The sequence below is a fragment of the Xenopus laevis genome, chromosome 5L, assembly GCF_017654675.1.
Source record: "Xenopus laevis strain J_2021 chromosome 5L, Xenopus_laevis_v10.1, whole genome shotgun sequence".
Classification (NCBI taxonomy): Eukaryota; Metazoa; Chordata; class Amphibia; order Anura; family Pipidae; genus Xenopus; species Xenopus laevis.
Genome location: NC_054379.1, coordinates 209,117 through 229,935, shown reverse-complemented (window position 1 = coordinate 229,935; position 20,819 = coordinate 209,117). Strand labels below are relative to the sequence as shown.

General features: G+C 40.3%; 1 protein-coding gene across 1 annotated transcript in view; it reads right to left on the bottom strand.

Annotated features, from left to right (window-relative positions):
- Nucleotides 1-9,703: 9,703 nt before the first annotated feature.
- LOC121393588 overlaps nucleotides 9,704-20,819 on the bottom strand; it is a 24,555-nt gene continuing 13,439 nt past the window's right edge. The window contains exon 2 of the mRNA XM_041562420.1: nucleotides 9,704-10,132. Coding sequence (XP_041418354.1) covers nucleotides 9,856-10,132 — 277 coding nt within the window. The 3' untranslated portion in view covers nucleotides 9,704-9,855. The remainder of the gene's footprint in view (nucleotides 10,133-20,819) is intronic.

Sequence of the window (20,819 nt, the reverse complement as noted above, 5' to 3'; positions counted from 1 at the left end):
TGTGCAGCTACAGACATTTACAGGAAGCTGCGTCTCTAATGGGCACTGTCTGGTTTTATTAACCCATATTCTCTTATTCAGGTTTGAATGTATATTCATGATAAACCCTGGCATTTTAAGTACAAAAATCCAAAACAGCTGCCCACAGGCCTGACAAATTTGACTATCTATGGCTTCTTACAGAATCCTTGCTTAAATTTTCCAAAAACTGCCAGCCCAGGCCTTTCACTGTTCACATGTCACATGTTCACATGTCATAGTGATCCCTGTCTGTCTATTGTACCTTATTCACTATTATTTACTATGCATTCTGTGTTCTCTGCATCCAAATTATTCTCTGTTTATTCTCTCAACGAGGCTATGGCTAAATATTTGACTCATGTACTTCTGTTGTTTTATTATAAAGAAAGTGTAAATAGCAATAATTGCCTAAATGGGCTGGTAAAGGTAGTAACAGATCCTATGCCTGTACTTTTAAATTCATGGAACACATTGTGCAGATGGGGTCACTGAATTGAATGCAGGTATTCTGAAATTAGCAAATTTCATCAGTCATCACTATGGCAAGGTGGCATATTCCACTAGTGTCAAGATAGGACATTAAGCAGGGGGCATTCTCCCTGTTCCACTGACCCATCAATCTACAGTGTTAATCTGCAGTGACTGTCCTAACAGAGGAGTCCATTACATGGTTTGTGATTAATTACAGTGTATATATGGGGTTAAAGATGTTGTGCAACTGCACCTCTCTATTGCCAAATTGCATAAAGATAGAGGACACCAGAAGTTACATCCAACAGAAAAATATAGCCTCACTGATTGCAGCTACTCACTCAGCACCTTAGATGATTTTTTCCTGTGACCCACGTATCTCCCTGGTGCCCACAGCCTGAGTGGGCACTGTGGGCACACATTCAGTCAGGAAAGGGTCCCTACCAGCTACCCAAGAAGAGCAGTACAGGAGAACAGCAGCAGCCAGAGATCAGGGAGCTCCCAGCCAAGAGAAGAGATGACACAGAGCAAACACAGTCAAGACTGCAACCCATCTCCCCATGTGAGGGAGAGAGGGACCAGTCCTAGACACTGAAGGGGCTTAAATGACACCAGGGTGAGCCAGGAGAAGCCTCTCTGACCATGTTTAGCAGCCCCACCAGGGGGTCAGCCAGGCAGAGTACACTCCCTGCTGAAGTGCTGAATTCCACATTGATGAGGGAAGCAATAGGGGCAGAACAGAAATGTAGAAGGTTGCCCTCCCCTTTCCATGCTCCTACTGACTTGGCTTCCTCATGGGATTTTGGAGAGCCTCTCCAGCCTCTCGAGGGTAGACCCACACACAAGAAGGATATGCTCAGTGGGAAAAACAGGGGAGCAAGACTCAGCCGTGGGAATCTATTTGCAACACATTGCCTCCCTGAGCTGAAGGTCTGGGGCTTGAGCCCTATTCATCACTGCACTCAACATTGATCATCTTTTTACAAGTTTATTGGCATTTTCCACTTCTCTCCCCAATTGGACTAAGGCTCTTGGGAACAAGGGCCTTTCTCCTTCCCCTCATGGCAGATCCGGACTGAGAATTAAAATAGGCCCTAGCATTTCAGGTACACAGAGGCCCAATCAGCCCACATAGAGGCCCTATCTGCCCCCACCAACCCACTAAATACTGACTTTCTATGGGACCTTATAGCAGCCTCTCTGGCATTTGGCAGAACCCACAGATTGCCCGTCCGGGCCTGCCTCATGGTAACGCTTCTGCCTGATCTCCAGGCATCCTGCAGAAGGTTTTGGCAGAGCAAGGTTTATATTGCTGAGCTGCTTGGGACCTTTTACCCTGTTTCTTGTCTGCACACACCTAAAAAATGTAGCATAGGAGGGCTGGGAAGAAGGGCCTAGACCCATTACTGCCTCAAATCTCTCCTGAGGTCCTGGAGCTATTGTTGGGTCAGATTATGCAGATTAGCTTTCATCCAGACTTCTAGGCAGGGGCCCTGTCTGCTGGAGTCCCCAAGCTTCCTATATAAGTAAATTAAAAACTTAAGGCTTTTTCTGGGATGTTTTTGCTACAATAAAACTTTTTTACTACATCAAATTATGGAGTGTGGTGTGGTATGTGCCAGCCCTTTACTATTATCTATTCACAACACATTGCCTCCCTGAGCTGAAGGTCTGGGGCTTGAGCACCTGGACCCCCATTTTTCTGGGTAAGTTAAATTTATTCATTACTGCACTCAATATTGAACATCTTTTTACAAGTTTCTTTGTATTGCATACTTCCAGAGGGAGGCCTATGTCACTTCTCTCCCCAATTGGACAAAGGCTCTGGGGAACAAGGGCCTTTCTCCTTCCCCTCATTGCTAAGGCTTCTGCCTGCTCTCCAGGCATCCTGTAAAAGGTTTGGACAGAGCAAGGTTTATATTGCTGACTGGGTTGGGACCTTTTACCCTGTTTCTTGTCTGCACATGCCTAAAAAATGTAGCATGGGAGGGCTGGGCCGAAGGGCCTAGACCCATTCCTGCCTCAAATCACTCCTGAGTTCCTGGAGCTATTGTTGGGTTGGATTATGCAAATTAGCTTTCATCCAGACTTCCAGGCAGGGGCATCTATTGCCGTGTCTGCTGGCCTCCCCAAGCATCCTATACAAGTCAATGAAACTCTGCTGTAGGCTGGCAGGCCCCCAGGCTCATGAATCTCTTTCTTCCCCAAGGACTTCCAGAGGGAGACATCTGCCTCTTCTCTTCCAAAGTGGGCTAACACTCAGGGGAACAAGGGCCTTGCTCCTTCCTCTCCTGGTAAGGCTTTCACCTGCTCTTTAGGTGCCCCACCAAAAATTTGGGCAGCACAAGGTTCCCTTCACATAGCATAAGAGAGCCTAGATCCAGTCCTGCCTCAAATCTCTCCCGGGGTCCTGGAAATCTTGCTAGGTCTGATTAGGCAAGTTAGTTCTCATCCAGATTTCAAGGCAGGGGCATCTTTTGCCCTGTCTGTGGAGCTCCCCAAACATCCTATACAAGTAAACAAGACTCCACTGTGGATGAGCAGACCCCTGGTCTGGTTCATCTTTTTGTTTCCCCAGGGAATTCTGGAGGAGGCATCTGCTGTATCTCTCCCCAAGCAGGCTAAGGCCCAGGGGATCAAGGACATGACTTCTTCCCCTCATAAGAAGGCTTCTGTCTGTTCTCTGGGTGTCATGCATAAAGCCTGGGCTTCAATTCACCCTGCTTCCTGTCTGCACATGCCTGAAAAATGTAGCATGGGATGGGTGAATGGGAAGGCCTAGAACCAGTCCTGCCATGAACCTTTTCTATGCTCCTGGAACTATTGCTTTTGGGCAGTGGCATCTCTTGCCCTGTCTGCAGAGCTCCCCAAGCATCCTAATCAAGTAAATGAGACTCTGCTTTGGTCAGTCAGGCCCCCAGGCTCATTTGTCATTTTCTGACTAGGGACTTTGGGAGGGAGGCATTTGCTCCTTCTCTTCCTGAGTAGGCCAAGGCTCTGGAACAAGGGCCCAACTCCTTTCCACTGTATGTTTGGGCAGCACAAGGTTCCTATCTCTGACCTGGTTGGGACTACACCATCTGGTTTCTGTCTGAAAAAATCTAACATAGGAAAGCCTAGACCATTTCTGCCTCTAGTCTCTCCTGTGCTCTTGGGAGTATTGCTGGGTCTGCCTATGCAAATTAGTTCTCATCAAGACTTCCAGCCAGGGGCATCTCTAGTCATGTTTGCTGAGCCCCCCAAGCATCCTATACAAGTTAGCACAGATGCCTGTTCTGGGAGGGTTGGCCTGGTAGTGCCACAGCAACTCAGAAGAGCTGAGAATGTTTGGCAGTAAAAGGGGTATGGGCCTAATTACTTTCTAGATCTAACTATTGCAGTCCTGATATTGTAAAACCTTTTACCAGATGTTAATAGGGGAACCAATATTCGAGATGGATGGAAAATGTCTCCCACTATACTATTTCTCATCAAATAACCAGCTTCTTAAAGTGTTGTAATATAGGCAAAATAGGTTTTCCTATAATTATTCTGCTGTCCTAATTATCCTCTGCTTTTTTTTACTGAACCTTACCCAAACCACACTGGGATATCACTGCATAAAATACTCTCCATAGTGCCACAGTAGAAAGATGTATGAATTTCGGGAGAGAGGCTACTTTTTTTTAAATTTATGCAAAAAATACAACCATTGATTCACTTTCTTAGTAATAGAAGCAGTATTGTAAAGGTCATCAGCAAAGTTCACTCCAATAAACTTCACATTCAACAGCAGTACCCTCTATATGCAGTAGATAATGATCATCAACTTTCATTCTGAAATCAATTACCATCAATTTGGACTTTTCAACATTTAGGAATAAGTTGTTATTTTGACACCACTCCACAAATTCCTCATCCCCTTCCTATTGTGACAGGGTGTTTGGAAAACACCACTGGCTTGCAGGAAAGTGCATGAAAAAGAGTACATTTAAACTGCAAGATAGGTGTTGCAGAGGGATACTCAGCTCAGGTAGGGTTAATATTTCCCTGTCAGCCAGGCAATTAAGTGGCAAGCTGAGAGAGAGGATCTACCTGGCATGGGGCGTAACTACAGAGGAAGCAGACCCTGCGCTTGCAGGGGGCCCAGTAGAATAGGGGGCCCAGTGAGGCCCTAATTAATAGCCAATTTCAATATGTTTGGGTACAACAGGCCACCTTATCAATATTTTGGGGCCCTAAATTGAATTTGCTGTGGGGCCCAGTGACATATAGTTACGCCACTGTACCTGGCAATATAAAAGGACTGTGTGAGCACAGTTTAGGGCTCTCCAAACACCTCCTAGAGTGGAGGGAAGTGTGGTGCTGTGAGAGACACTGCCTGGCAGAAGGAGCTTTGCTGCCAGCAATAGAGTTCCAGAGGTTGGAGCCTTAATACCCACGCTGGTGAGTCTGAATCCCAGGAGGGGAAGCCAGCAGGGCTGAGTGTGAAGCCCAAATGCTCTGAAGTTCCAGAGGGTGAGAGTTTCCCTTGATGGTGAGCAACCAGAGGGGGGAAAACCTTGGATGTTTTGTAGTGTTTTTGCTGAACTGTACCCTGAACATTTTTCTGTTGCATTTTTGTTGGCAATACACAGTGCTTAATAAACCTGTGTTTTGTTCAAAACCTTGGTGTCCCTGTCTCTAAGCTCCAAATCCTATGCTACCTGCCTACCAAATGCTAATTCCCCCAAAAAGTGCATGTCACACTATGTAAGCAATAATTGTTAATAATCAGGCCCACTACTGTTTTATGATGTGATTCAAGCTATACTGAGCCAGTATATTAGGGTATACTGAACCCTACTCTTTTAACAAATGCTCTGTAAAGCTACAAAGTTGTTGTTTTCTTTCTATGCAGGCCATCTCCTATTTATATTCCAGTCTCTTATTCAAATCAATGCATGATTGCGTTAATCTCAAGTGTATAGCGAAGATCTGCAGGACACATGTTATAATCCAAGATGGCTGTTGTATAACAATCTAAACAGCACCCTGTTATCTGATTATGACTTTATCATCACACTGCAAATTTGTTATTTAGTGATGTTTAATGTACTATTGGCCTTAAACAGTATACTATTAGGTTTAAAAAGAAATCCTGTAACACATATAAAGTAATAATTGCCTGTTGTAAAGTAGGTGGGCTTGGTTGCCTCAAAGTATACAAGATAGTAGAAGTGTGTTTCTGAGCTGTTTTATAGTTATGTTATATCCATGTATTGCATCATTTATTTTGTGTAAATCTTTTATCTAAACATTATAGATCACTGTTTTGTTGTGTTGAATTAAACGCTTTAAGATTTATCTGAGAGGTGGGCTGGTGGCCTTACAGCATACATGGCTGTTTCAATGTGTTTCCCTAGTGTTTTACAGGGCTTCAGCCTAGAGCACTTCAAATTTATAATGAAACCTGAAAATCCAGAACATGTTATACCTCGAGTCCTTTCATCAGCAGATGTGTGCTCAAATGCTGAGCAAATGTGTGTATTCAGTAGTCAAGTAGGGTGGTGTCATAGAATTCAGGTTACACAAAGGAGGTCAGTCATGCACCCTGGCTACCATGTTATGTTTTTGGATGGCTATGAACAAGATGAGCAACTTTTGACTTGCATGTCTCAATCCTGTAATTTTCTTCCTTCCTGTGTGTAGCCTATCTGCATGGACATCTCCCCTTTCAGGTAAAGGGATAATCTCTCACTTTGCAGTACATATGTGAAAAAGTGCATGTGATGACCCAAACATGTTGTTTGGTATTTGATAAATTACCACTTTCAAACGCAAACTTGCCCTTGTCCCTTATTTGATTGCCCTCCATGTTTACTATGCTAAGTCTTTGCCACTCCTGCTGCCCCTGTTCTATCCAGCTCCGCAGTTTCCTCACACACTCCCAAACATACAGGAAAGTTAATAAAAATTGGCCCTAGTGTGTGAATATGATAAGGTCCTTAGGTTAAGCTCTGTTCTGACAGTGGCTGATGTGAATGATTTTTATGAGTTAGCACAAGATATATAACAGATAAATAAAAAAAACATCTCCAGAGACCATGTATTATGAAGTGATGCGAAGTGGAGACTTTCCTGTCGCCTGTTCAGCAGATTTCTATCATTGCCCTGGCTACACTCCATAAAAATCCTTGGGTGGTCCTGGTATACATTTGCAGAATAGTGGTGGCACATTCGACTTGCCCAACGGTGAAGGAAGAACTGCCATACAGTAAACTCTGAGATCTGGGCCCCCTTGTACCCTGGTTCCCTAAGGGACAGTGTCTACTGTAAGGGAGCTATACCACTGCATCTGTGTATACAAATGGTTTGCAAGCATTACTGATTAAAAAGAGAACAATTATATGAATTTTTAGAAATTCCTTTAACTCACATGGCAGAATAGTGTTTTTTTTTTTCATTTTTATCAGTCAAAAAATAATACAAACCCGAGATTAAATGAGCTGGGGGCATTTTAAGAAAGAAGATATAAAGATTATGTTTTTTATTCATTATTGGTAACACCTTAATTGTACAGTCAGGCAACCTGTTATAAGTACAAGTAACACTTACAGTGTATTGAATAAAATACATTTTATACAAGTACCACAAAAATAAATTAATCTCATCACAGATTCCCTGTGTTTGTAAAAAGAGTTAGGGTTAGAAGAATTATATAGATAACATTCATTTAAATTTCCATATCCAGAATGTGCCAAAGTTCTACAGACAGGATAGAGTGGTTTGTCTGTTCAAATCAGACCATGCTGGAATCGCTGATCCATGATATATTGCTTGTGGATTGTTGAAGAAAAACCAGCAGCTAACTTACAGAAACCGGCGGGTCCTGAAAATAAAAATGCAAGTTAGTATAAGGGTCCACATTTTATAGAAAGGAGATTGAGACTTCAAGTTTTAAGTTACTTGTGTGTGGATGAGATGTTGATGTGTGAACAGTGGAACAAAGCAGAGGAACTTGTAAAAAAAAGATTTTTGAGTATGAATATAGATTAAAATATTAGACCAATACTGCATTTATGTTTAAATGAAACCAAAAAATTGGTCAGACATTTTGAGCTTGTTTGAAGAATTGAATACAATAGCAGATTTCAAATTAAAAATGATTTGAAACTAATGCCTGAGTATAATACCAGTAGCTGAATCAAGTGAAGTGATTTTGTAACAAATAGTTGGGGTTTAGATGTCAGTGCTAGAGTTATGAACTGGGGGTTGGGTTGAAAAACATAGCTGATGTGATTCAAGCTATACTGAGCCAGTATATTAGGTATACTGAACCCTACTCTTTTAACAAATGCTCTGTAAAGCTACAAAGTTGTTGTTTTCGTTCTATGCAGGCCATCTCCTATTTATATTCCAGTCTCTTATTGAAAACAATGCATGATTGCTAGGGTAATTTTGACCCTAGCAACCTGCTTGCTGACCCTGGAAACTGGAGAGCTTCTTAATAACAAGCTAAATAACTAAAGAAAAACAAATAATAAAAAATAAAGACCAGTGGCAACATTTCTCAAAATATAACTCTCTACATCATACTAAAAGTTAATTTAAAAGAGAACAACCCCTTTAAGGAATATGGGAGAGAAAAGAGAACTGTTAACATTTTGTTCATCAAAATGAGTTTGTTTCTTATGGGCAATAGGTTGTGTATTCATGGCTATAGTAACTGTGTTGTGCAGCAACTTTTGCCTTTGCAGTTAATCTCAAGTGTATAGCGAAGATCTGCAGGACACATGTTATAATCCAAGATGGCTATTGTATAACAATCTAAACAGCACCCTGTTATCTGATTATGACTTTATCATCACACTGCAAATTTGTTATTTAGTGATGTTTAATGTACTATTGGCCTTAAACAGTATACTATTAGGTTTAAAAAAGAAATCCTGTAACACATATAAAGTAATAATTGCCTGTTGTAAAGTAGGTGGGCTTGGTTGCCTCAAAGTATACAAGATAGTAGAAGTGTGTTTCTGAGCTGTTTTATAGTTATGTTATATCCATGTATTGCATCATTTATTTTGTGTAAATCTTTTATCTAAACATTATAGATCACTGTTTTGTTGTGTTGAATTAAATGCTTTAAGATTTATCTGAGAGGTGGGCTGGTGGCCTTACAGCATACATGGCTGTTTCAATGTGTTTCCCTAGTGTTTTACAGGGCTTCAGCCTAGAGCACTTCAAATTTATAATAAAACCTGAAAATCCAGAACATGTTATACCTCGAGTCCTTTCATCAGCAGCTGTGTGCTCAAATGCTGAGCAAATGTGTGGATTCAGTAGTCAAGTAGGGTGGTGTCATAGAATTCAGGTTACACAAAGGAGGTCAGTCATGCACCCTGGCTACCATGTTATGTTTTTGGATGGCTATGAACAAGATGAGCAACTTTTGACTTGCATGTCTCAATCCTGTAATTTTCTTCCTTCCTGTGTGTAGCCTATCTGCATGGACATCTCCCCTTTCAGGTAAAGGGATAATCTCTCACTTTGCAGTACATATGTGAAAAAGTGCATGTGATGATCCAAACATGTTGTTTGGTATTTGATAAATTACCACTTTCAAACGCAAACTTGCCCTTGTCCCTTATTTGATTGCCCTCCATGTTTACTATACTAAGTCTTTGCCACTCCTGCTGCCCCTGTTCTATCCAGCTCCGCAGTTTCCTCACACACTCCCAAAACATACAGGAAAGTTAATAAAAATTTGCCCTAGTGTGTGAATATGATAAGGTCCTTAGGTTAAGCTCTGTTCTGACAGTGGCTGATGTGAATGATTTTTATGAGTTAGCACAAGATATATAACAGATAAATAAAAAAAAACATCTCCAGGGACCATGTATTATGAAGTGATGCGAAGTGGAGACTTTCCTGTCGCCTGTTCAGCAGATTTCTATCATTGCCCTGGCTACACTCCATAAAAATCCTTGGGTGGTCCTGGTATACATTTGCAGAATAGTGGTGGCACATTCGGCTTGCCCAACGGTGAAGGAAGAACTGCCATACAGTAAACTCTGAGATCTGGGCCCCCTTGTACCCTGGTTCCCTAAGGGACAGTGTCTACTGTAAGGGAGCTATACCACTGCATCTGTGTATACAAATGGTTTGCAAGCATTACTGATTAAAAAGAGAACAATTATATGAATTTTTAGAAATTCCTTTAACTCACATGGCAGAATAGTGTTTTTTTTTTTCATTTTTATCAGTCAAAAAAATAATACAAACCCGAGATTAAATGAGCTGGGGGCATTTTAAGAAAGAAGATATAAAGATTATGTTTTTTATTCATTATTGGTAACACCTTAATTGTACAGTCAGGCAACCTGTTATAAGTACAAGTAACACTTACAGTGTATTGAATAAAATACATTTTATACAAGTACCACAAAAATAAATTAATCTCATCACAGATTCCCTGTGTTTGTAAAAAGAGTTAGGGTTAGAAGAATTATATAGATAACATTCATTTAAATTTCCATATCCAGAATGTGCCAAAGTTCTACAGACAGGATAGAGTGGTTGTCTGTTCAAAATCAGACCATGCAGGAATCGCTGATCCATGATATATTGCTTGTGGATTGTTGAAGAAAACCAGCAGCTAACTACAGAAACCGGGTTGTTCCTGAAAAATAAAAATGCAAGTTAGTTATAGGGTCACATTTATAGAAAGGAGATTGAGACTTCAAGTTTTTGTTGCTTTGTGTGTGGATGAGATGTTGATGTGTGAACAGTGGACTAAGCACAGGAACTTTGTAAAAAAAAGATTTTTGAGTATGAATATAGATTAAAATATTAGACAATACTGCATTTATGTTTAAATGAAACCAAAAAATTGGTCAGACATTTTGAGCTTGGTGAAGAATGAATACAATGCAGATTTCAAATTTAAAAATGATTGAACTAATGCTGAGTATAATACCAGTAGCTGAATCATTGTGAAGTGATTTTGTAACAAATAGTTGGGGTTTAGATGTCAGTGCTAGAGTTATGAACTGGGGGTTGGGGTTTGAAAACATAAGCATGAGTGTTGCTGCTGTACATTGTTATAGGGTAGGGTGAGAACTTTGTTACCAAAAAAACCAAAGGGAGGGGAGAGTGTGGTTTCAGGGACTCAGTGTTTGGGTTTGTGTTGGAGGTAAGATTTGGGGTTGGGGTAACACTCAGTTTGAAAGTTGAAAAAATATAGGGTTGTAAAACTTGAGGGTTGCAGCTGTACAGGGTTATAGGGAAGAGTAAAGACCAAGAGTACCAAAGGGAGGGGCAAGTGTGGGTTGAGGGATTAAGGGTAAGTGTTGGTGTTAGAGGGAAGATTTGGTGTTGGGCTTCACACTCAGTTTGAGGGAAGGACAAAGAAAGGGTTGGGAAGATTGAGGGTTGCTCAGGTTTTGCAAGGTTAGGGTTGGTGTTTGGTTTAGGAGTTAGGATTGGAAAAAGATAGGGTTTATAAAAATTTAGGGATAGAAAAAAATAGGGTTGGAAAAAGATAGGGTTGAGCAAACATGTCACATGAAGGGTGTAACAGTTTCTATAACTGTAATACTAAGAGCGTGGTATATCTGCTATACTGCAAAAGTTGCAAAAAACAATATGTAGGTCATACTACTCGCAGTTTAACCCTTTTCCTGCCAGCCGTTCGGCCCTAGATGCGAACATCTACTGCCAAGCAGTTTTTAGATATTTTGCATTCTTTCAATTTAAGGGCCTTTCCTGGGGTGGTCTTTTAGTTTACCCAGGAAAGCAATATATATTTTTTTCAGGACAACCTGAACGTTCACAATATGCAAGAATGTTGGTGCAATTCTACTTCTGCAAAAAAAATACAGGCTGCAAATTGTATAATAAAATGAAAAAAATCATGTTTCACAAAGAACAATCACATATATGAGAAACCTCATTTATTTTATGTACGAGAACACAGCCGATTTAGAAAGGTCTATGTATCCAGAATGCGGAAATACCAAATATATATAGTTTTATGGAGATTTCTAACTTGTATAGCTCAAAATCTACAAGCAGTACACTACTAAATTTCCAAAGCACCTCTCCCCAAACAGCATACTTTTGATTTCAAGGCCAAACATTCCGCTAACAGTAGGTTTACCCTAGAAAACTAGCCATTATTAGAAAGAACAGATTCTGGTGAATCAAAAATGGGTAATTATATCTTTGTACTCCAAACTACCAAGTTGCAATTGTTTCCTAAAGTGATACAGTTTTATAGAAATTGGTGAATTTGTTTAAATAAATGGCCTGCTATTTCAGGTACTACAAAATCAACACATTTACATCGTTTTGGGAGGTGGCAAAGGTATAATAAAGTACGCTCACCCCAGAAAACCATATATTTTCGGAAAGTACACATTCCCCCAAATCCAAATTGGGTATGCATGTCTTTATTCTCTAAAGCACCAAGCTGCAAAATGTTCCTAAATTTGGCAATTTTGGTGACATTTCCAAAAATCACCTCAAAGCTTCCACCCTGCCGCATTGTATGTCCCACATACTATTGAGTAGCAAGATAAATCACCCCCAATATGAGGGTCCTCTGAACAGTTTGATGCCCAATATGTATATGTGTACCTAAGCACATGGCATATAGGGGCCCCAAAATGAAGACCCCCATATGGTCTGTCATTTCAGGTGCTGCAAAATTTGGTGACATTTCCAAAAATCACCTTAAAATTTCAACCCTGCAGCATCATATGGTCTGTCATTTCAGGTACTGCAAAATCAACACATTTACATTGTTTTGGGGGGGCAAAAGTTGAAAAAAGTACGTTCACCCCAGAAAACCATATATTTTCGGAATGTACACATTCTCCCGAATCTAAATTGGGTATGCATGTCTTTGTACTCCAAAGTACCAAGCCGCAAACCATTCCTATATTTGGTGATTTTGGTGACATTTCCAAAAATTACTTCAAAAGTTCTACCCTGCAGCACCGTATTACCCACATACATTTAGTTATCAAGAGAAATCACCCCAAATATGAAAGCCCAGGGTTCTCTGAACAGTTTGATGCCTAACATGTATAGGTGTACCCAAGCACGTGGCATATACGGGCCCTAAAATGAAGACCCCAATATGGTCTGTCATTTCAGGTACTGCAAAATCAACACATTTACATCATTTAGGGGGGGCAAAAGTAGAAAAAATTTGTTCACCCCGTAAAACCATATATTTTCGGAAAGTACCCATTCCCATGAATCTAAATTGGGTATGCATGTCTTTGTACTCCAAAGTACCAAGCCGCAAACCATTCCTATATTTGGTGATTTTGGTGACATTTCCAAAAATTACTTCAAAAGTTCTACTCTGCAGCACCGTATTACCGACATACATTTAGGTATCAAGAGAAATCACCCCAAATATGAAAGCCCAGGGTTCTCTGAACAGTTTGATGCCTAATATGTATAGGTGTACCCAAGCACATGGCATATAGGGGCCCCAAAACGAAGACCCCAATATGGTCTGTCATTTCAGGTACTGCAAAATCAACACATTTACATCGTTTAGGGGGGGCAAAAGTAGAAAAAAGTACGTTCACCCCAGAAAACCATATATTTTCGGAAAGGACACATTCCCCCGAATCTAAATTGGGTATGCATGTCTTTGTACTCGAAAGTACCAAGCCGCAAACCATTCCTATATTTGGTGATTTTGGTGACATTTTCAAAAATTACTTCAAAAGTTCTACCCTGCAGCACCGTATTACCCACATACATTTAGTTATCAAGAGAAATCACCCCAAATATGAAAGCCCAGGGTTCTCTGAACAGTTTGATGGCTAATATGTATAGGTGTACCCAAGCACGTGGCATATAGGGGCCCCAAAAAGAAGAGCCCCATATGGTCTGTCATTTCAGGTACTGCAAAATCAACACATTTACATTGTTTTGGGGGGGCAAAAGTAGAAAAAAGTACATTCACCCCAGAAAACCATATATATTCGGAAAGTACACATTCCCTTGAATCTAAATTGGGTATGCATGTCATTGTACTCCAAAGTAAAAAGCCGCAAACCATTCCTAAATTTGGTTATTTTGGTGACATTTCCAAAAATCACCTCAAAATTTCTACCCTGCAGCATCGTATTACCCACATACTTTTAGGTATCAAGAGAAATCACCACAAATATGAAAGCCCAGGGTTCTCTGAACAGTTTGATGCCCAATATGTATAGGTGTACCCAAGCACGTGGCATATAGGGGCCCCAAAAAGAAGAGCCCCATATGGTCTGTCATTTAAGGTACTGCAAAATCAACACATTTACATTGTTTTGGGGGGGCAAAAGTAGAAAAAAGTACGTTCACCCCAGAAAACCATATATATTCAGAAAGTACACATTCCCTTGAATCTAAATTGGGTATGCATGTCGTTGTACTCCAAAGTAAAAAGCCGCAAACCATTCCTAAATTTGGTGATTTTGGTGACATTTCCAAAAATCACCTCAAAATTTCTACCCTGCAGCATCGTATTACCCACATACTTTTAGGTATCAAGACAAATCACCACCAAATATGAAAGCCTAGAGTACTCTGAACAGTTTGATGCCCAATATGTATAGGTGTACCCAAGCACGTGGCATATAGGGGCACCAAAATGAAGACCCCCTATATGGTCTGTCATTTCAGGTACTGCAAAAGCAACACATTTACATCGTTTTGGGGGGGCAAAAGTAGAAAAAAGTACGTTCACCCCAGAAAAACATATATTTTCGGAAAGTACACATTCCCACGAATCTAAATTGGGTATGCATGTCTTTGTACTCCAAAGTACCAAGCCGCAAACCATTCCTATATTTGGTGATTTTGGTGACATTTCCAAAAATTACTTCAAAAGTTCTACCCTGCAGCACCGTATTACCCACATACATTTAGTTATCAAGAGAAATCACCCCAAATATGAAAGCCCAGGGTTCTCTGAACAATTTGATGCCCAATATGTATAGGTGTACCCAAGCACGTGGCATATAGGGGCCCCAAAAAGAAGAGCCCCATATGGTCTGTCATTTAAGGTACTGCAAAATCAACACATTTACATTGTTTTGGGGGGGCAAAAGTAGAAAAAAGTACGTTCACCCCAGAAAACCATATATATTCGGAAAGTACACATTCCCTTGAATCTAAATTGGGTATGCATGTCATTGTACTCCAAAGTAAAAAGCCGCAAATCATTCCTAAATTTGGTGATTTTGGTGACATTTCCAAAAATCACCTCAAAATTTCTACCCTGCAGCATCGTATTACCCACATACTTTTAGGTATCAAGACAAATCACCACAACTATGAAAGCCTAGAGTACTCTAAACAGTTTGATGCCCAATATGTATAGGTGCACCCAAGCACGTGGCATATAGGGGCCCCAAAAAGAAGAGCCCCATATGGTCTGTCATTTCAGGTACTGCAAAATCAACACATTTACATTGTTTTGGGGGGGCAAAAGTAGAAAAAAGTACATTCACCCCAGAAAACCATATATATTCGGAAAGTACACATTCCCTTGAATCTAAATTGGGTATGCATGTCATTGTACTCCAAAGTAAAAAGCCGCAAACCATTCCTAAATTTGGTTATTTTGGTGACATTTCCAAAAATCACCTCAAAATTTCTACCCTGCAGCATCGTATTACCCACATACTTTTAGGTATCAAGAGAAATCACCACAAATATGAAAGCCCAGGGTTCTCTGAACAGTTTGATGCCCAATATGTATAGGTGTACCCAAGCACGTGGCATATAGGGGCCCCAAAAAGAAGAGCCCCATATGGTCTGTCATTTAAGGTACTGCAAAATCAACACATTTACATTGTTTTGGGGGGGCAAAAGTAGAAAAAAGTACGTTCACCCCAGAAAACCATATATATTCAGAAAGTACACATTCCCTTGAATCTAAATTGGGTATGCATGTCGTTGTACTCCAAAGTAAAAAGCCGCAAACCATTCCTAAATTTGGTGATTTTGGTGACATTTCCAAAAATCACCTCAAAATTTCTACCCTGCAGCATCGTATTACCCACATACTTTTAGGTATCAAGACAAATCACCACAAATATGAAAGCCTAGAGTACTCTGAACAGTTTGATGCCCAATATGTATAGGTGTACCCAAGCACGTGGCATATAGGGGCACCAAAATGAAGACCCCCTATATGGTCTGTCATTTCAGGTACTGCAAAAGCAACACATTTACATCGTTTTGGGGGGGCAAAAGTAGAAAAAAGTACGTTCACCCCAGAAAAACATATATTTTCGGAAAGTACACATTCCCACGAATCTAAATTGGGTATGCATGTCTTTGTACTCCAAAGTACCAAGCCGCAAACCATTCCTATATTTGGTGATTTTGGTGACATTTCCAAAAATTACTTCAAAAGTTCTACCCTGCAGCACCGTATTACCCACATACATTTAGTTATCAAGAGAAATCACCCCAAATATGAAAGCCCAGGGTTCTCTGAACAATTTGATGCCCAATATGTATAGGTGTACCCAAGCACGTGGCATATAGGGGCCCCAAAAAGAAGAGCCCCATATGGTCTGTCATTTAAGGTACTGCAAAATCAACACATTTACATTGTTTTGGGGGGGCAAAAGTAGAAAAAAGTACGTTCACCCCAGAAAACCATATATATTCGGAAAGTACACATTCCCTTGAATCTAAATTGGGTATGCATGTCATTGTACTCCAAAGTAAAAAGCCGCAAATCATTCCTAAATTTGGTGATTTTGGTGACATTTCCAAAAATCACCTCAAAATTTCTACCCTGCAGCATCGTATTACCCACATACTTTTAGGTATCAAGACAAATCACCACAACTATGAAAGCCTAGAGTACTCTAAACAGTTTGATGCCCAATATGTATAGGTGCACCCAAGCACGTGGCATATAGGGGCACCAAAATGAAGACCCCCTATATGGTCTGTCATTTCAGGTACTGCAAAAGCAACACATTTACATCGTTTTGGGGGGGCAAAAGTAGAAAAAAGTACGTTCACCCCAGAAAAACATATATTTTCGGAAAGTACACATTCCCACGAATCTAAATTGGGTATGCATGTCTTTGTACTCCAAAGTACCAATCCGCAAACCATTCCTATATTTGGTAATTTTGGTGACATTTCCAAAAATTACTTCAAAAGTTCTACCCTGCAGCATCGTATTACCCACATACATTTAGGTATCAAGAGAAATCACCCCAAATATGAAAGCCCAGGGTTCTCTGAACAGTTTGATGCCTAATATGTATAGGTGTACCCAAGCATGTGGCATATAGGGGCCCCAAAATGAAGACCCCCATATGGTCTGTCATTTCAGGTACTGCAAAAGCAACACATTTACATCATTTTGGGGGGGCAAAAGTAGAAAAAAGTATGTTCACCCCAGAAAACCATATATTTTCGGAAAGTACACATTCCCACGAATCTAAATTGGGTATGCATGTCTTTGTACTCCAAAGTACCAAGCCGCAAACCATTCCTATATTTGGTAATTTTGGTGACATTTCCAAAAATTACTTCAAAAGTTCTACCCTGCAGCACCGTATTACCCACATACATTTAGTTATCAAGAGAAATCACCCCAAATATGAAAGCCCAGGGTGCTCTGAACAATTTGATGCCAAATATTTATAGGTGTACCCAAGCATGTGGCATATAGGGGCCCCAAAGAGAAGAGCCCCATATGGTCTGTCATTTAAGGTACTGCAAAATCAACACATTTACATTGTTTTGGGGGGGGCAAAAGTAGAAAAAAGTACGTCCACCCCAGAAAACCATATATATTCGGAAAGTACACATTCCCTTGAATCTAAATTGGGTATGCATGTCGTTGTACTCCAAAGTAAAAAGCCGCAAACCATTCCTAAATTTGGTGATTTTAGTGACATTTCCAAAAATCACCTCAAAATTTCTACCCTGCAGCATCGTATTACCCACATACTTTTAGGTATCAAGAGAAATCACCACAAATATGAAAGCCTAGAGTACTCTAAACAGTTTGATGCCCAATATGTATAGGTGTACCCAAGCACGTGGCATATAGGGGCCCCAAAAAGAAGAGCCCCATATGGTCTGTCATTTCAGGTACTGCAAAAGCAACACATTTACATCGTTTTGGGGGGGCAAAAGTAGAAAAAAGTACGTTCACCCCAGAAAAACATATATTTTCGGAAAGTACACATTCCCACGAATCTAAATTGGGTATGCATGTCTTTGTACTCCAAAGTACCAAGCCGCAAACCATTCCTATATTTGGTAATTTTGGTGACATTTCCAAAAATTACTTCAAAAGTTCTACCCTGCAGCACCGTATTACCCACATACATTTAGGTATCAAGAGAAATCACCCCAAATATGAAAGCCCAGGGTTCTCTGAACAGTTTGATGCCTAATATGTATAGGTGTACCCAAGCATGTAGCATATAGGGGCCCCAAAATGAAGACCCCCATATGGTCTGTCATTTAAGGTACTGCAAAATCAACACATTTACATTGTTTTGGGGGGGCAAAAGTAGAAAAAAGTACGTTCACCCCAGAAAAACATATATTTTCGGAAAGTACACATTCCCACAAATCTAAATTGGGTATGCATGTCTTTGTACTCCAAAGTACCAAGCCGCAAACCATTCCTATATTTGGTGATTTTGGTGACATTTCCAAAAATTACTTCAAAAGTTCTACCCTGCAGCACCGTATTACCCACATACATTTAGTTATCAAGAGAAATCACCCCAAATATGAAAGCCCAGGGTTCTCTGAACAATTTGATGCCCAATATGTATAGGTGTACCCAAGCACGTGGCATATAGGGGCCCCAAAAAGAAGAGCCCCATATGGTCTGTCATTTAAGGTACTGCAAAATCAACACATTTACATTGTTTTGGGGGGGCAAAAGTAGAAAAAAGTACGTTCACCCCAGAAAACCATATATATTCGGAAAGTACACATTCCCTTGAATCTAAATTGGGTATGCATGTCATTGTACTCCAAAGTAAAAAGCCGCAAATCATTCCTAAATTTGGTGATTTTGGTGACATTTCCAAAAATCACCTCAAAATTTCTACCCTGCAGCATCGTATTACCCACATACTTTTAGGTATCAAGACAAATCACCACAAATATGAAAGCCTAGAGTACTCTAAACAGTTTGATGCCCAATATGTATAGGTGTACCCAAGCACGTGGCATATAGGGGCACCAAAATGAAGACCCCCTATATGGTCTGTCATTTCAGGTACTGCAAAAGCAACACATTTACATCGTTTTGGGGGGGGCAAAAGTAGAAAAAAGTACGTTCACCCCAGAAAAACATATATTTTCGGAAAGTACACATTCCCACGAATCTAAATTGGGTATGCATGTCTTTGTACTCCAAAGTACCAAGCCGCAAACCATTCCTATATTTGGTAATTTTGGTGACATTTCCAAAAATTACTTCAAAAGTTCTACCCTGCAGCACCGTATTACCCACATACATTTAGTTATCAAGAGAAATCACCCCAAATATGAAAGCCCAGGGTGCTCTGAACAATTTGATGCCAAATATGTATAGGTGTACCCAAGCATGTGGCATATAGGGGCCCCAAAGAGAAGAGCCCCATATGGTCTGTCATTTAAGGTACTGCAAAATCAACACATTTACATTGTTTTGGGGGGGCAAAAGTAGAAAAAAGTACGTTCACCCCAGAAAACCATATATATTCGGAAAGTACACATTCCCTTGAATCTAAATTGGGTATGCATGTCGTTGTACTCCAAAGTAAAAAGCCGCAAACCATTCCTAAATTTGGTGATTTTGGTGACATTTCCAAAAATTACTTCAAAAGTTCTACCCTGCAGCACTGTATTACCCACATACATTTAGGTATCAAGAGAAATCACCCCAAATATGAAAGCCCAGGGTTCTCTGAACAGTTTGATGCCCAATATGTATATGTGTACCCAAGCATGTGGCATATAGGGGCCCCAAAATGTAGACCCCCATATGGTCTGTCATTTCAGGTACTGCAAAATCAACACATTTACATCGTTTTGGGGGGGCAAAAGTTGAAAAAAGTACGTTCACCCCAGAAAACCATATATTTTCGGAAAGTACACATTCCCACAAATCTAAATTGGGTATGCATGTCGTTGTACTACAAAGTACCAAGCCGCAAACCATTCATAAATTTTGTGATTTTGGTGACATTTCCAAAAATCACCTCAAAATTTCTACCCTGCAGCATCGTACTACCCACATACTTTTAGGTATCAAGAGAAATCACCCCAAATATGAAAGCCTAGGGTCCTCTGAACAGTTTGATGCCAAATATGTACATGTGTACCCAAGCATGTGGCATATAGGGGCCCCAAAACAAAGACCCCCATATGGTTTGTCATTTCAGGTACTGCAAAAGAAACACATTTACATCGTTTTGGGGGGGCAAAAGTAGAAAAGAGTACTTTCACCCTTGAAAAACATATATTTTCGGAAAGTACACATTCCCGCGAATCTAAATTGGGTATGCATGTCTTTGTAATACAAAGTACTAAGCCGCAAACCATTCCTAAGTTTTCTGATTTTGGTGACATTTCCAAAAATCACTTCAAAATTCCTAGCCTCCAGCATCGTATTACCCACATACTTTTAGGTATCAAGAGAAATCACCCCAAATATGAAAGCCTAGGGTCCTCTGAACAGTTTGATGCCCAATATGTATAGGTGTACCCAAGCATGTGGCATATAGGGGCCCCAAAAAGAAGACCCCCATATGGTCTGTCATTTCAGGTACTGCAAAATCAACACATTTTCACAATTATTTACTACACATTCTGTGCTCTCTATATCCAATTTATTCTCTGTTCATTCTGTTCTTTATTTCTGTATTTTTCTGGCTCGACATTTTAGTCGTGTAACACTGTTTTTTTTTACTGTCATTTTTTATTGTTATTACTAAGTGTTTTTTTATGATGCTATCTGATAGAATATGGCTTTTGTGCACACTGACATTCCCCTCATACTCCACAAATACTGAACTTTATGGTAATTAACAGCAACCACCCTGGCATTTCCAGTAATGTACTAATTGCAAGCAGGCCTGGACTGGGAGTCAAAATAGGCCCTGCCATTCTAAGTACACAGAGGCCCAAACAGCCCCCTACCAGCCCACAATATGGTAACGTTCTATTGAATCATACAGCAGCCCCTCTGGCATTTGCCAGAACCAACAGATTGCCAGTCCAGGCCTGATTGCAAGTCCTGGCCTGTTCACTATTTGCTCTTTGAGTCCTACACCCATTCAAGATGTAGACACCGAATTCAGAAAGCT